The 17,631-nt window shown below is 42.2% G+C and overlaps 1 protein-coding gene and 1 non-coding gene across 4 annotated transcripts in view; one reads left to right on the top strand and one right to left on the bottom strand.

The window, feature by feature from the left end:
* Positions 1-17,631, bottom strand: part of HELZ (helicase with zinc finger) — a 197,321-nt gene that overhangs the window by 159,157 nt on the left and 20,533 nt on the right. For all 3 annotated transcript variants that reach the window (XM_066386510.1, XM_066386512.1, XM_066386511.1), the window contains one exon: positions 1,958-2,185. In XM_066386510.1, the coding sequence (XP_066242607.1) occupies positions 1,958-2,167 (210 nt within the window). In that variant the 5' untranslated portion in view covers positions 2,168-2,185. The remainder of the gene's footprint in view (positions 1-1,957; positions 2,186-17,631) is intronic.
* On the top strand, positions 3,758-3,833 carry TRNAI-AAU (transfer RNA isoleucine (anticodon AAU)). Its single transcript has one exon. It is a non-coding gene; the product is annotated as a tRNA-Ile (tRNA).

The following is a 17,631-nucleotide window of genomic DNA, read 5'->3' as shown; positions in this document are numbered from 1 at the left end:
ACAAGCTTCCTCTATTTCTACTTCACTAATTTTTTGCTTTTTATTGGTTCAATCCTATTTCTGCCATCTTAAAAAAATTATTCTTTTGACTTCACTTTTCCCATCAGCTGCCCCTCTGGAGCAAAACTCCTCAAGAACTGTCTATACATTGATAAGAGTGTGGTGGTTACAAGGGGGAGGGGGGAGAGGGAGAGGGAAAGGGGAAGGGGAGGGGCACAAAGAAAACTAGATAGAAGGTGACAGAGGACAATCTGACTTTGGGTGATAGGTATGCAACATAATTGAACGACAAGATAACCTGAACATGTTATCTTTGAATATATGTATCCTGATTTATTGATGTCGCCCCATTAAAAAATAAAATTATTAAAAAAAAAAAAAAAGAACTGTCTATAATCATGTATTTAAATTCCTTCCCTTTGATTCTCTCTTAAATGCTTTTTAATGAGACATTCACCCACCACTCCAGGCAACAGCAATGGACACTGCCAAACATTCCCTAACTTAGATACGCTTCCCTCACTTGCCTACCAGGCCACCGACTGGCCCAGCTCCCCTTTACCTCCAGGCTGCCCTTCAGGTGGCTGTGCCAGTTCTTCTCCTCCCCCACAGCCTCTCAACAGTGTGGAGCCACAAGACTAAGTCCTTGGATCTCTCCTCTCCTCTGTTGATGCTCATTCACTTGGTGATGTGACTTAAGCTCAAGACTTTCTTATCAACTATAAGCCAAGGCTCTTAAAATGACTATCTTTAGCCCAGACTACTCTCCCAAGCCCATACCTGCATATCTGACCGCTCGCTCAACATCTCCAGGTGGGTACCGCAATGACATCACAAACTTGGTATATGCAAAGTGAACTCTTCCCCACAGAACCTGCTCCCCATCTATATATAGCCTTCTCATCTCAAGTCAAAGGAAACTTCATTCTTCCAAATGCTCAGACAAAAAAAAAAGTCTAAGTAATCTGTGACTACTCTATATGCCTCCATTCCTGTTTTCAATACATTAGGAAACTTTTTTTTTGGTTTCACCTTCAAATTATAACCAGAACCAAACTACTTCTCACTATCTCCACTGCTACCATTTTGGTATGAGCCACTGCTATCTCCGGCCTGGATTATTCCAACTTCCTCCAAACTAGTCTCCCTGCATCCACTCTTACCCCTTTATAGTCTATTCTCCACAGAAAAGTAAAAGAATTCCTGTCCAATCATATCACTCCTCTGCTCAAAATTCCACAATAGCTCCCCACCTCAAGCAGAATAAAAACTAGTCCTTACAGCGACCTGGTGGGTCCCAGAGAATCTAGCCCTTTTAACGCCCTCCCCCCTCAATGCACTTTACTCCAGCACACTGGCCTCCTAGCTATTCCACATGACTGGCAGGCATACTTCTGCCTCATGGTCTTTGCAATGACTGTTCCCCCACCTGTAATGCTCTTCCTCCAGAGTTCGACATGGCTCACTCCCTTACCCACTTCGTACCACCGTATCAATGAGGTCTACCTGGCTACCCAGTTTCAAACAGCAACCCTATTCCTAACCCTGGTGACCTCAATATCCCCTGCCCTGTTCTTTTTTTCAATCAGACTATCTTCTAACAATTTATTATTTACAATGTCTAGTGTTACTATCTACCCCCTACTAGAAAAAGCATGAAGGGATCTTTTTGTTTCATCAGTGAACACCGAGCACATAGAAGTGTCTAGCACATAGTATGCACTCAATAAATACTTGTTAAATGAATGATTAATCCAAAGTGCTAAATAACAGTACAATTTTCAAGGCTTAAAAATACAGTTGCTTGCCATCAAAGATATTCAGCAATCACTAGCCTTTTAATTCATCTCCCCAGCCCAAAATTAGGTGATTTGTAGAGAGTGACCAGCAATAGTGCCCACACAATGAAATAGGCCATTTCTCATGGTTTGACATTGACTTAACACTGTTTACTTGCCAGTTGCAAAAATGAGGCAATTCTGTAAAGAAGACTCTCAATTTTGATGCTTTCTATCTCCAGTGGACATGGCCCTGTGAAGTCAGCCATGGAGTACTGTCCAAGAGAAAGAAGGGCCTCTGTGCAGTGCTTGAGGGCCATTTCATAGTCCTGCCTCTTGAGTGATTCACACGCTTGTTCACATGACTTCTCGGCTCTTCTGTCTTCCATGACTCAGGGACAAAAATCCTAAAAACAGGGAAAGAACAAGTAAGAAAAGTTTTCAAAACTTATTATAAAAATAGCCCTGGCCGGTTGGCTCAGCGGTAGAGGGTCGGCCTGGCATGCGGGGGACCCGGGTTCGATTCCCGGCCAGGGCACATAGGAAAAGTGCCCATTTGCTTCTCCACCCCCCCCTTCCTCTCTGTCTCTCTCTTCCCCTCCCGTAGCCAAGGCTCCATTGGAGCAAAGATGGCCCGGGCGCTGGGGATGGCTCCTTGGCCTCTGCCCCAGCTGCTGGAGTGGCTCTGGTCGCGGCAGAGCGACGCCCCGGAGGGATAGAGCATCGCCCCCTGGTGGGCAGAGCATCGCCCCGGTGGGCGTGCTGGGTGGATCCTGGTCGGGCGCATGCGGGAGTCTGTCTGACTGTCTCTCCCCGTTTCCAGCTTCGGAAAGTTGAAAATTTAAAAAAAAAAAATTTATTATAAAAATAAATAAATTTTTAAAACTTATTAATTACCAATTCTAGCCCTATACCCAGATCAGCTGGCTTAATTATCTTTCTTATCAGTTCCTCTCAACTAGCCTTTTGATCAAGGTCGCAGCTGAGGAGCTGTTGATGCTACAAAATCCATACTTCTCTTTTATATGATATTTTATGAAGTCCTTAAAAGATCCAAGCAAGATGTCAACCATAAGTCAGGATCATACCAACAATACATCCAATATATAAATGAGACAAATTTATAAATGGAACATGACTTTGAATGCTATGAAGTGCTATAAACCATACAGCCTTCTCTTTTTTAACCAGAAGGTGCAGAAATCTTTCATTTCAGTCATGTTATTCTGTGACTGTGACTGCAAAGAATCAAAATCTATACAATGCATTATTTTTCCCACCCACCAATATAAAAAACTGGCTAAAACACAAGTTTGAACTGCCTATTAATTCAATTCAGCAAATATTTCCTGAGGCCAGGCCCTGTGCTAGCAGCACTGAATTCAAAGACAGAGCATGTCATCACTGCTTTTAAGAAATTCAGATTCAAAACAGACACACAGATCAATGGAACAGAACAGAGAGCCCAGAAATAAATCCACGCCTTTATGGTCAATTAATATTTGACAAAGGAGGCAAGAGCATACAATGGAGTAAAGATAGTCTAGTCAATAAATGGTGTTGGTTAAATATGACAGATATGTGCAAAAAAATGAAACTAGACCACCTTCTCACACTACACACAAGAATAAACTCAAAATGGACAAAAGACTTACATGTTAGACTCGAAATCATAAAATTCCTAAACATTTCTCGTGGCAATATTTTTTTGTGATATATCTCCGCAGTCAGGGAAACAAAAGAAAGTGTAAACAGAAAGGACTACATCAAGCTAAAAATTTTTGCACAGTAAAAATTGCACCATCAACAAACACCATTTGTTGCACCATCAACAAAATGAAAAAAACAACCCACTATATGGAAGAATAGATTTACCAACGATACACATCTGATAAATTGCTAATATCCAAAATTTGTAAAAAACAATAAAACTCACATCAAAAAATCAAACAATACAATTAAAAAATGAGCAGCCCTGGGCCCTGGCCGGTTGGCTCAGCGGTAGAGCGTCGGCCTAATGTGCGGAAGTCCCGGGTTCGATTCCCGGCCAGGGCACACAGGAGAAGCGCCCATCTGCTTCTCCACCCCTCCCCCTTCCCTTCCTCTCTGTCTCTCTCTTCCCCTCCCGCAGCCGAGGCTCCATTGGAGCAAAAGATGGCCCAGGCACTGGGAATGGCTCCTTCGCCTCTGCCCCAGGCGCTAGAGTGGCTCTGGTTGCAACAGAGCAATGCCCCGGAGGGGCAGAGCATCGCCCCCTGGTGGGCGTGCCGGGTGGATCCCAGTCGGGCGCATGCGGGAGTCTGTCTGACTGCCTCCCGGTTTCCAGCTTCAGAAAAATACAAAAAAAAAAAAAAAAGGGCAGCTCTGGCTTGGATCTCAGTTGGTTACCGCATCATCCCAAACACCCAAGTTGTGGGTTTGATCCCTGGTCAAGGAATGTACAGAAATCAACCAATAAATGCATAAATAAGTAAAACAACAAATCGATGTTTATCTCTCTCTTTTTCCCTTCCTCTCTAGAATACATAAATTAATAAACTTTGAAAAAAAATGGGCAAAGGACCAAACAGACATTCCTCCAAAGAGGATATACAGATGGCAAACAGACAGGAAAAGATACTCAACATCACTAATCGTCAGAGAAACACAAATTAAAACCACAATGAGATATCCCCTCACACCTGTCAGAATGACTATCATCAATAAATTAACAAACAGCATGTATTCGAGAGGATGTGGAGAAAAAAGAACCCTCATGCAATGTTGGTAGGAATGCAGATTGGTGCAGCCACTATGGACAGCAGTATGGAGTTTCCTCAATTAAAAATGGGCCTGACCAGACAGTGGCACAGTGGATAGAGCGTCAGACTGGGATACGGAGGACCCAGGTTCGAGACCCTGAGGTCACCAGCTTGAGTGCGGGCTCATCTGGTTTGAGCAAAGCTCACCAGCTTGGACCCAAGGTCACTGGCTTGAGCAAGGGGTTACTCGGTCTGCTGTAGCCCCACGATCAAGACACATATGAGAAAGCAATCAATGAACAACTAAAGTGCCACAACGAAAAACTGATGATTGACGCTTCTCATCTCTCTGCGTTCCTGTCTGTCTGTCCCTATCTATCCCTCTCTCTAACTCTCGCTCTGTCTCTGTAAAAAAAAAAAAAAAAATTTTAATTAAAAATGGAACTGCTTTATGACCCAGCGATTCCACTTCTAGGAATATATCCAAAGAAACCCAAAACACTAATTTTAAAGAAGATATGCATCCCTATGTTCACTGCAGCATTATTTATAATAGCTAAGATTTGGAAACAGCCCAAGTGCCCACCATTGGATGAGTGGGTAATAAAACTGTGGTACATCTACACAGTGGGATACTACTCGACCGTAAAAATAAATAAATACATACATACAGACATAAGAAAATCTTACCTGGAGAGTATTATACTAAGTAAATTAAGATGGTCAGAGAATGATAAGTACCATATTATTTCAATTATATGTGGAATCTATTGAACAAAATAAACTAACAAAACAGAAACAGATTCACAGATACAGAGAACAGTGACAGCTGTCAGAGTGGACAGGGGTTGCAGGGTTGGGTGAAAATAGTGAAGGGCGTAAGCAAAACAAACAAACAAAAAGAACTCATAGACAGAGCCTCATCTACGGTGGTGCAATAGATAAAACATTGACCTAGAATGCTGAGGTCGCTGGTTCAAATCCGTGGGCTTGCCGGGTCAAGGCACATACAACAAGCAAGCAATGCATAACTAAAGTGAAGCAACTATGAACTGATACTTCTTGCAACCCCCACCCTCCTCTCTGTAAAATAAATACCATATTTTTCGCTCCATAAGACACACTTTTTTCCCCAAAAAGTGGAGGGGAAAATACTCATGTGTCTTATGGGCCAAAAATTACATATAAAATAATAATAGTATTTTATTAAGTATTTTAATATACCATTAGGTTCAGAATATTTTTTCTTCTTTTCCTCCTTAAAACCCTAGATGTGTCTTATGGTCAGGTGTGTCTTATGGAGCGAAAAATACAGTAAATAAATAACCTTAAAAAACTCAGAGACACAGCCTTACCAGGAGATGGTGCAGTGGATAGAGTGTCGGACTGGGACATGGAGGACCCAGGTACGAGACCCCGAGGTCGCCGGCTTGAGTGCGGGCTCATCAGGTTTGAACAAGGCTCACCAGCTTGAGCCCAAGGTCGCTGGCTCGAACAAGGGGTCCCTTGGTCTACTGTAGCCCCCCAGTCAAGGCACTAATGAGAAAGCAATCAATGAACTACTAAGGAACCGCAATGAAAAATTGATATTTTTCATCTCTCTCCCTTCCTGTCTGTCTGTCCCTCTCTCTGACTCTCTGTCTCTGCCACAGAAGAAAAAAAAAATACTCAGAGACACAGACAACGGTATTATTTACCAGAGGGAAAGAGGGTAGCAGGAAGACGGAAGTGGGTTAAGGGGGAAAGGGTAATGGAAGGAAACTTGACTTGGGGTGTTAAACACAAAACAATATACAGATGATGTTTTATAAAACTATACAGCTGAAACCTTTATAATTTTATTAATCAATGTCACCCCAATAAATTCAATAATTTTTTATAAAAAAAGGAAACTCATATTCTAGCAACAGAGGCAAAGCACAAATGAACAATTAAAGAAAGATTTATTCCATCTGCCGAAAGGCGTGAGCTGGCCTCAAAAGAGGAAACAGAAGTTCACCATACAGAAATGATAGGAACAGCATATGTGAGCTTCTCAGAGAGAAGGCTTAACAGAAACCACCAAGAGGAGAAAGGGCACGCCTTAAACCTCCAGCTGTGGCAGAGAAGGAGGAAGAGGAGCAATGGATGGCCTCAAGTGCCACAAGAAGTGAGCTTTATTCCACAGGCAACAGACATGATGGCAGGTTTTTAAATAAAGAAGGAACCTGTCATATAGAAGTTCTGCAAAAAACTGGAGAAAAGCCTGACCAGGCAGTGGCACAGTGGATAGAGCATCGGACTGGGACCTGGAGGATCCAGGTTCGAAACCCCGATGTCGCCAGTTTGAGTGCAGGCTCATTTGGTTTGTGCAAGGCTCACCAGCTTGAACCCAAGGCTGCTGGCTTGAGCAAGGGGTCACTCGGTCTGCTGTAGTCCCCAGGTCAAGGCACACATGAGAAAGCAATCACTGAGAAACTAAGGTGCCACAACAAAGAATTGATGCTTCTCATCTCTCCCTTCCACTCTGTCTGTTCCTCTCTGTCTCTGTCAAAAATAAATAAAAAATACCAAAACATGGTTTCTAAAATTACAGGATATTTTAAATGTTTACATTTAACAAATTAACACTGTTAACATGAAAAATGAAATCTTTTTTTTTTTAAGTAAGAGGAGGGGAGTTAGAGAGGAAGACCCCAGCATGCACCCTGACCAGGATCTACCCGGAGACCCTCTATCTGGGGCTGATGCTTGAATCAACCAAAATTTGGCGCCCAGGGCTAACACTTGAACCAATCAAGCCACTGGCTGCAAGAGGAGAAGAAAGAGAGAAGAGGAAGTGGGAGGAAGAGAGAAGCAGATGGTCGCTTCTCATGTGTGCCCTGACCAGGAATCGAATCCAGGACTTCTACACGCTAGGCCAGAGCTCTATTCACTTAGCCAACCATCCAGGGCCAAAAAACAAAATCTAATTGTGCTACTCATAAGGTATTCCAACAAATATTTAGAGTACTATATTCTGCCTTTATATGGCCTCTCTTTCTCAGTTTTCTTTCGGTGGGCTATAAGTCCAGTTTGGTTTAAAAGCACTCACAAACAATGCATTGATTTGAATGAAATCAATTATCAAATAAAAATCAAAAAGTAATGATTTCTATATTACTGCAGTAACTTTGTCCAGTAGATATAATAAGAATTGCATTACGCCTGACCAGGCGGTGGCGCAGTGGATATAGCGTTGAACTGGGATATGGAGGACCCAGGTTCGAGATCCCAGGGTCGCCAGCTTGAGTGTGGGCTCATCTGGTTTGAGCAAAGCTCACTAGCTTGGACCCAAGGTCGCTGGCTCGAGCAAGGGGTTACTCGGTCTGCTGTATCCCCATGGACAAGGCCCATATGAGAAAGCAATCAATGAACAACTAAGGTGTCCCAATGAAAAACTAATGATTGGTGCTTCTCATCTCTCTCCGTTCCTGTCTGTCTGTCCCTATCTATCCCTCTCTCTGACTTGCTCTCTGTCTATGAAGAAAAAAAAAAAAAGAATTGCATTATAAGAGAATCACTAATTAAAGAGACCATAGTTGATGCTATGTTGGGCTGCGTCATTCTTTGTTATGGGGGCTCTGTCATGTGCATTGTAAGATGTTTAGCAGCATCCCTGGCCTCTACCCACTAGATAACAGTAAAACATCTCCCAACTGTGACAATTAAAATTGTCTCCAGACTTTAGCAAATGTTCTGAGGGAGGGGAATAAAATCATTCCTGCTTGAAGATGGAGATAAGCAGTGCAGGGTTTGCTTTGCCAGACAACAACAGGAGATGGATCGACCCATGGACACCAAAGGCCCTACCTACAGTTAGCAAATCTTACTTATAAAACTCCCAGGCCACATCTAGAAATTACTACAAAAAGAAGTAAAAAGAAAAGAAAAACTAATCATGCACAAGCTTAATTATTCCTATGGACAGAATGCAGCACAGTGACCCAGAACCCAGGCTTAGAGCCAGAGGACTTGCATTCAAAACTCACCACCTCTAGTAGGGGCAGAGGGTGAGGAAAAAAATAAAACAACTCACCAGACCCGTCACTCATCAGATCATGGTCTGGGACAAATGACTTCATCTCAAGTGTATCAACTGGCTCACCTCATATCTCCTATGCTTAGTGTAAGGATTAAGTGGAATATGATGTTTACAGTGTTTAAAATAATGCCTGGGCCTGACTAAGCGGTGGTACAGTGGATAGAGCGTTGGACTGGGATGCAGCGGACCCAGGTTCGAGACCCCGAGGTCACCAGCTTGAGCATGGGCTCATCTGGCTTGAGCAAAAAGCTCACCAGCTTGGACCCAAGGTCGCTGCCTCGAGCAGGGATTTAGTCGGTCTGCTGAAGGCCCATGTTCAAGGCACATATGAAAAAGCAATCAATGAACAACTAAGGGGTTGCAATGCGCAACGAAAAACTAATGATTGATGCTTCTCATCTCTTTGTTCCTGTCTGTCTGTCTCTATCTCTCTCCCTGACTCTCTCTCTGTCTCTGTAAAAAAATAATAATAATAATGCCTGATACACAGTAAGTGCTCAGTAAGTGTCAGCTATTGTTATTTCCCTAAAATTCCAGATTTTATATATAAAGTGGAAATCACTAATTTTAACATATAAAATATTTTTCATCGGATCATTTACAGCAAAATGGTGGGATCTTGATAACATTATACGAAGTGAAATAAGTAAATCAGAAAAAACCAGGAATTGCATTATTCCATACATAGGTGGGACATAAAAGTGAAACTAAGAGACATTGATAAGAGTGTGGTGGTTACGGGGGGAGGGGGGAAAGGGAGAGGGAAAGGGGGTGGGGGAGGGGCACAAAGAAAACTAGATAGAAGGTGACAGAGGACAATCTGACTTTGGGTGATGGGTATGCAACATAATTGAATGACAAGATAACCTGGACATGTTATCTTTGAATATATGTATCCTGATTTATTGATGTCGCCCCATTAAAAAAATAAATTATTTTAAAAATAAATAAATAAATATAAATAAAAAAATAAAGAAAAATAAAAATAAAAAAGTTTAAAAAAGCACCTGACCAGGCAGTGGTGCAGTGGATAGAGCGTCGGACTGGGATGTGGAGGACCCAGGTTCAAGACCCCAAGGTTGCCAGTTTGAGCGCGGGCTCATCTGGTTTGAGCAAAGCTCACCAGCTTGGACCCAAGGTCGCTGGCTCGAGCAAAGGGGTCACTCACTCTGTTTTCCCCGGTCAAGGCACATATGAGAAAGCAATCAATGAACAACTAAGGAACCACAATGAAGAATTGGTGTTTCTCATCTCGCTCCCTTCCTGTCTGCCTGTTCCTATCTGTCCCTCTCTCTGACTCTGTCTCTGCCATACACACACATACACACACACACACAAAGTTATAAAAAAAGATCTGGCCATATAGCTCTGTTGGTTGGAGTGTCATCATCCAGATGCACAGAGGTTGCTGGTTCGATCCCAGGTCAGGACACATACAGAAACAAATCAATGTTCCTATTGCTCTCTTTCTCTCCCTTCCTCTCTCTAAAATCAATAAATACTGCCTGACCAGGCGGTGGCGCAGTGGATAGAGCGTTGGACTGGGATGTGGAAGGACCCAGGTTCGAGACCCCGAGGTTGCCAGCTTGAGCCCGGGCTCATCTGGCTTGAGCAAAAGCTCACCAGCTTGGATCCAGGGTCGCTGGCTCCAGCAAGGGGTTACTCAGTCTGCTGAAGGCCCGCAGTCAAGGCACATATGAGAAAGCAATCAATGAACAACTAAGAAGTCGCAACACGCAACGAAAAACTAATGATTAATGCTTCTCATCTGTCTCCATTCCTGTCTGTCTGTCCCTGTCTATCCCTCTGACTCTCTCTCTGTCTCTGTGAAAAAAATAAAAAAAAAATTAATTAAAATCAATAAATACTTTTAAAAAAAATTTTTAATATATAGTATTATATTTAGAGAAAATAAAATATCACTCTATGTAACTACTTTACCTACTTGTCAGTATAATTACTTTCACCTATTTTAACCACTTCAATAAACTGGTAATGATTATGCAAGAGCAGCCGTTGGGAGAAATCAGTGCATCTGTGAGGCACTGATAAAGATGAGCTAACCCCTAAAACTGCCTCTGAGGGAGGCCACACAGACCACTGTCAACATCAGTCACCAGACATACCAATGGGGAGGCCACACAGACCACTGTCAACATCAGTCACCAAACATACCAATGGGGAGGCCACACAGACCACTGTCAACATCAGTCACCAAACACACCAGCTGGGCAGATCTCAATAACACTGATACACAGGTAGAGATCAAGAGCAGAACTAACTGCTCACAAAAATTAGGGCATCAGGGAGCGTGCAGATCCTCCAGTACTATCAGCCTTTTGTACAGTGCATTTTCACCGATGAAATAAAAGTTGGTTTTGCATCTCATTTGCATAACCAAACAACTTTCTTTGACTTGTTTGTTTTTCTGATGTTCTTGTATAATAAAAAAAATAAAATGCTTTTTATCAATTCATATTCATTTTGAAATATCCCCTAATTTTTAATTAAATCAGGAGCTTTGGGAGGAAATGACGTAATTTAGAGAGGTTAAGTCTCAGATACATTAGGCTCAGGTACCCACCTCAGAAGTGCTTTTGTTTTTTTTGTTTGTTTGTTTGTTTGTTTTGTTTTTGTATTTTTCTGAAGTTGGAAACGGGAGGCAGTCAGACTCCCGCATGCGCCCGACTGGGATCCACCCGGCATGCCCACCAGGGGGCGATGCTCTGCCCATCTGGGGCGTCGCTCTGTTGCAACCAGAGCCATTCTAGCGCCTGAGGCAAAAGCCACAGAACCATCCTCAGCGCCCGGGCAAACTTTGCTCCAATGGAGCCTTGGCTGCAGGAGGGGAAGAGAAAGACAGAGAGAAGGAGAGGGGTAGGGGTGGAGAAGCAGATGAGCGCTTCTCCTGTGTGCCCTGGCCGGGAATCGAACCCAGGACTCCTGCACGCAGGCCGACGCTCTACCACTGAGCCAACCGGCCAGGGCCTAGAAGTGCTTTTGAAGGTTTCTACAGTAATTACCTTTGGAAATCAGGTCCTGACAATTAGTTGGCCTACTTGATTCTCAGTAGGGATAGTACTTTGCTATAGTGTGGCTCTCACTACAAGGCAAGTCTGTTCAATTGTTCTCTCTGGTTTTTCAGAAAGAACCTTGCTACATATACTCCTTCTAAAAGATTTACAGCGCTTTCTTAAACATAAAAAAAAAAACAGACAAAATCAAAGTTAAACAACATCTGAGGCCACGCTGAAATGGACTTGAGAAACACAAAGTGAAAGATCTAGAACTACTTCTCTCCAAAGCCAGCTGCCAGAGACACCTAGCTGACACCCGGGTCTATGATACACAGGCAGAGCTGTGTGGACAACATATGACCCTGCGGCATGGCCTGACCCATGGGCAGACCCTGACCAACCCGGGCCTGTCAGAACCTGTCCCAGGGGCAGAGAGACCCAGACCCAGAGAACAGAGCTGAGTCACAGGAACCACAACAGTGTAGGAAGAAGCACCACCTCGGTCCACCCCATCTACCTTGACTCTTTCTCTTCCTGTTAAAAATTATCCAACTTTTCACTAAAAGTATATAAAACACTAACTTTCTGAAAACTACTAGCCCTGTGGGAACACAAACTTGGAAGATAAAAAGTTCACAGGCAAGAAAGCTGGAATCAGAAACCAAGATCCTCATCCAAATCCATTCACTCCTGTGATATGTATGCTACTGATCTACACAAAAGACTAATATCATGTTAGTGGCTTGGCTATCTAGTACTCATTCCTTTGCCTCCTAATAAAACCCCACAATCTGCCTTTGAGAATTCACCTTAACCTCACTGTCATATGATTCCTGAAGAGCTGATCCAAGAGTGACATGTGACCAGAACTGGCCAATCTGAGCCTCACAGCCCAAACATGGGGATTGGATCAGAGTAAGACATGTTACCCCCTAAAAGCCAATGAGACATCATGAGACTATTGCTGAGGCTTCTGGGAAAGAGACAGGTGCTCTTTCCTTCTGAGTCTACACTCTGAGAGGCAATAGGGGTTGAATATGCTGTGGCCATTTTTCTAATATACATTGACCATAACTTAAGTCCATAAAGGAAAAGGCAGAGTTGATTCATGAGGGGGAACAGTCCTGAAGACAGCACTTGAGCCCTGAATCCAGCTCACAGTGGCTGGACTTTGCAGTTGGGCTGGCCAAGAGATTTCTTTCTAGTATAAGCAAGCTAGTTTAAGCTGATGTTTAAGGCAGTTGGAGCTAACTGATAGATATATGATTATCTGATTAGTATCTCACAGAATATAAAATACCAAGTGACCTGATAATTGCCTTGTAACACTGTACATATGCATTATCATTACCATTGGTCATAGTTTTTGATTACTAATAACTATAAGTATAAAGAGAAAAAAAGTGGGCAGGCCCTGGCCGGTTGGCTCAGCAGTAGAGTGTCGGCCTGGCATGCAGGAGTTCCGGGTTCGATTCCCGGCCAGGGCACACAGGAGAAGCGCCCATCTGCTTCTCTACCCCTACCCCTCTCCTTCCTCTCTGTCTCTCTCTTCCCCTCCCGCAGCCCAGGCTCCATTGGAGCAAAGATGGCCCAGGCGCTGAGGATGGCTCTGTGGCCTCTGCCTCAGGCGCTAGAATGGCTCTGGATGCAACAGAGTGACGCCTCCAGATGGGCAGAACATCGCCCCCTGGTGGGCATGCCGGGTGGATCCCGGTAGGGTGCATGAGGGAGTCTGTGACTGCCTTCCAGTTTCCAGCTTCGGAAAAATGAAAAAAATGGAAAAAAAAAAAAAAGTGAGCAATGGAAATGGCTTAGTGTGATAATCAGTTATTCTGCTTCTTGAAAATATACTTCTAAAACATTTAAAACGACTTTATCTTAAAGCTAAAGCTATTTCTAATTTTTAATTTTATTTATTCATTTTAAAGAGGAGAGAGAGAGGGAAGGGCGGAGGAGCAGGAAGCATAAACTCCTATATGTGCCTTGACCAGCAAGCCCAGGGTTCAAACTGGCGACCTCAGCGTTCCAGGACAATGCTTTATCCACTGCACCACCACAGGAAAAGCACCATAAAGCTATTTCAACAAGAAGCAGCAGAACCACTTACTAAAAGCTTACTGTGTACCAGAGGCTGTTGAAAAGACCCATCTTGTACTCTGATTTTATCATAATAATGACCTTCTAGGGTAAAAATTATTATTATCATTCTTATTATAGATAAGGAAATTGAAGCACAGAGGCGTTAAGTCACTTACTCAAGGTTACACTGTAAATTAGAGAGGCAGGATTCAAATCCAGACAGTCTGACATAGCTCATACTTTTAGCCATGACATGCTAAAATGGATTAAAGATTTAAATGTCATGTATCCTCAGGGCGCAAAAAAGTTAAGAACCATTACTGTAGAGATGGCAATGTGGTTCCAAAATGCCTACAGAAAACTTCCGGGCTCATTACTAGATAGTCAGGCTATCCATGGTCTGGCTACAACCTAACTTGCCCACCACTCCCTCAACAGGCCCTAAGCACAGTTCAGATGCTGAGTCTCCGCCAATTCCCTTTCCTTGCCCGATGTCCTTTTCCTCCTCTCTCTATACCTAAATCCTACACAACTTTAAATGAATACTTCGAGGTCTGCTTCTCTAAAATGCTCTACTCCCAAAACCAGCATTATAGTACTTCCTACAGACTGATCTGGCCTCTGAAATCATCTGTTATATTAAATATATCATGCCTTAACAACCCAACACAACTATCTTAAAAAGAAGACTCATAGTTTATATCATTTATATACCTATGACAAGCATTCAATTCACTAAAACCATTCAATAAATACTTAAATTGAATCTCCCAAAGAGACGACCTAAAATAACCTAAATTCCAACCATTCCAAGAACTGTCCTGTATCAAATCCAGTTCTCATTAGAATGCCAAGTCATAAACAAACATAAAGGAATGTTGTATTATCTGCAAATTTATTTGCTTTTATACAAAACTGGAATCTGTGATGACTGTATAGGATACACAGGCAAAATATTCTGCAAAGTAATAAAGTTTTATTTATTATACTATGCTAATATTCAGTCAGACTCGCATTTTCCTCTGAAACTCATAAAGTCACTGAGTATGCAAGAAGCATTAGAGGAGAGAGTAAGCCTATTGAGAAAACTAGAAACTAAGATCATCAATCATATTCTCTTTTGAATAATCTCTTTTCATAGAGGTAGACTCTCCTAAATTCCAGAATGAATAAAATTCAATATAGCAAAGCAAATGTTTTAAATATATGTACATAAAAGAACTATACTGATGAACTCGCTACGATCTACTTTATTACTAAAATGATCAGAACTAAAAGTTTTAAACTGTGTATCAACAGCTAAATTTGAGATCCTTTTCCTATCTATTACTGATTTTCCTGGACCCATTTTAGAACTGCAAGCAATTCTGGAGATAGCCTTCTTGGTTTCAATAACTCCAAATTACTATAGTTCTTAAAGAGTTTGAGCCTCCTCCAAAAAAATTTACCATGCTTACTAATCAAAAAAAGATATAAAAAAACAAAAACCCATATTTATGAAGCAAGCAAATTATATTAAAAGAATGACTTCTAGAAAAGGTTGCTGCTTGCTAAGAAAATATTATTATAAAATACTATTCTTTGCATTTCATTTTCCCTTCCATGTTACCTGTTTAGACTTGTGAACACATCATAATATAAAAACAGGTGACCTTTTTATTTTATTTTTTTTTTTTTAATTTTTTTGTATTTTTCTGAAATTGGAAACCGGGAAGCAGTCAGGCTCCCACATGCGCCCGACAGGAATCCACCCAGCATGCCCACCAGGGGGCGATGCTCCACCCATCTGGGGCGTTGCTCTGTTGCAACCAGAGCCATTCTAGCGCCTGAGGCAGAGGCCATAGAGCCATCCTCAGTGCCCGGGCCAACTTTGCTCCAATGGAGCCTTGGCTGCGTGAGGGGAAGAGAGAGAGAGGAAAGAGAGGAGGAGGGGTGGAGAAGCAGATGGGTGCTTCTTCTGTGTGCCATGGCCGGGAATCGAACCCGGGACTCCTGCACGGCAGGCCGACATTCTACCACTGAGCCAACTGGCCAGGGCCAACAGGTGACCTTTTTAAATAAAATATAAATCAGCCCTAGCCAGGTAGCTCATATAGTTAGAGCATCATCCCAATACCCAGGGAATATGGGTTTGATCCCCATCAGGGCACATACAATAACCAACCAATTAATGCATAAATAAGTACAACAACAAATCAATGTTTCTCTCTCTTTCACTCTCTCCCTTCTTCTCTCTCTCTCTCTAAAATCAATAAATAAAATGTAAAATAAATAAATAAGCCTGACCAGGCAGTGGTGCAGTGGATGGAGCATCGGACTGGGATGCCAAGGACTCAGGTTCGAGACCCCGAGTTCACCAGCTTGAGTGCAGGCTCATCTAGTCTGAGCAAAAGCTCACCAGCTTGGACCCAAGGTCGCTGGCTCCAGCAAGGGGTTACTCAGTCTGCTGAAGGCCCGCGATCAAGGCACATATGAGAAAGCAATCAATGAACAACTAAGGTGTTGCAATGCACAACGAAAAACTAATGATTGATGCTTCTCATCTCTCCATTCCTGTCTGTCTGTCCCTGTCTATCCCTCTCTCTGACTCTGTCTCTGAAAAAAATAAATAATATAAAAATAAAACCTAAATCAATATAAAAGATCCAAGTGCTTAATTAGAACAAAAGGGTACCACTACCACCATTATCAACATACTTCTCAAAGGCTCTCTTCTTTTTTTATATATTTTTATTATTATTTTAATTTTATTTATTCATTTTAGAGAGATGGGGGAGAATGAAAGAGAGAGAGAGAGAGAGAGAGAGAGAGAGAGAAGGGTGGGGGAGGAGCAGTATCAACTCCCATATGTGCCTTGACCAGGCAAGCCCAGGGTTTCGAACTGGGGACTTCAGTGTTCCAGGTCAATGCTTTATCCACTGCGCCACCACAGGTCAGGCCCTAAAGGCTCTCTTCAATTTACCATCAGTCTATATTCTAAAACTATATTTTCAAATCAAATGTTTGAAACTGTTAAGAAGAAGGGTTATTAGAAAGATGTAAAGTAACAATAGATTACAAAATAATAGTATAATCCCATTTTTAAAGTAACAAGTTATAAAATAATACAATCTACAATCCCACTTTTATAAAATATGTATCTCTATGTATTGATATTTTAAATAAAAAGCTGAGACAGATAAAACAAAATATTAAAAGTGAGTATCTTCTTTCCCAAAACCTATAACTTTTCCTATAACTCATGAGGAAAACATCAGACAAACCCAAACTGAGGGGCATTCTATGAAATGATACCTGACCAGGACTCTTATTTCTCCATTACAGTTGACATTCAATATTATTTAATATTAGTTTCAGGTGTACAGCATAGTGGTTAGACAATCATATACTTTGCAAGGTGTTCCCTTAATTATTTCCCATTCTCAACTGGCACCATACATTGTTGTTATATCATATTGACTTATGTTCCCTAAGCTATACTTGTACACCCCACCCCCCTGACTCTTTTGTAACTGCCAATCTGTATTTCTCAATCTCTTCACCTTTTTCACCCAGTCCCCCAACTTCCCCCAATGAGTCTGTTTCTGTTCTGTTTGTTCATTTATTTTGTTCTTTAGATTCCATGTGTACGTGAAATCATATGGTATTTGTCTTTCTCTGACTTATTTCATTTAACATAATACCCTACTTAACATAATACCCTATAGATCCCATCCAGCTGTTGCAAATGGTAAGATTTCATTCTTTTTTATGGCTAAGTAGTACTCCATAGTATATATGTACCACAAGTCTTTTTTTTTCCCCCCCTAACCTGGAACAATTTTTTTTTCTTCTTTTTGTATTTTTCCGAAGCTGGAAACGGGGAGAGACAGTCAGACAGACTCCCACATGCACCCGACCGGGACCCACCTGGCACGCCCACCAGGGGCGATGCTCTGCCCACCAGGGGGTGA

This window comes from Saccopteryx leptura, chromosome 5, assembly GCF_036850995.1.
Source record: "Saccopteryx leptura isolate mSacLep1 chromosome 5, mSacLep1_pri_phased_curated, whole genome shotgun sequence".
Classification (NCBI taxonomy): domain Eukaryota; kingdom Metazoa; phylum Chordata; class Mammalia; order Chiroptera; family Emballonuridae; genus Saccopteryx; species Saccopteryx leptura.
This window is presented reverse-complemented; position numbering and strand designations above follow the sequence as displayed.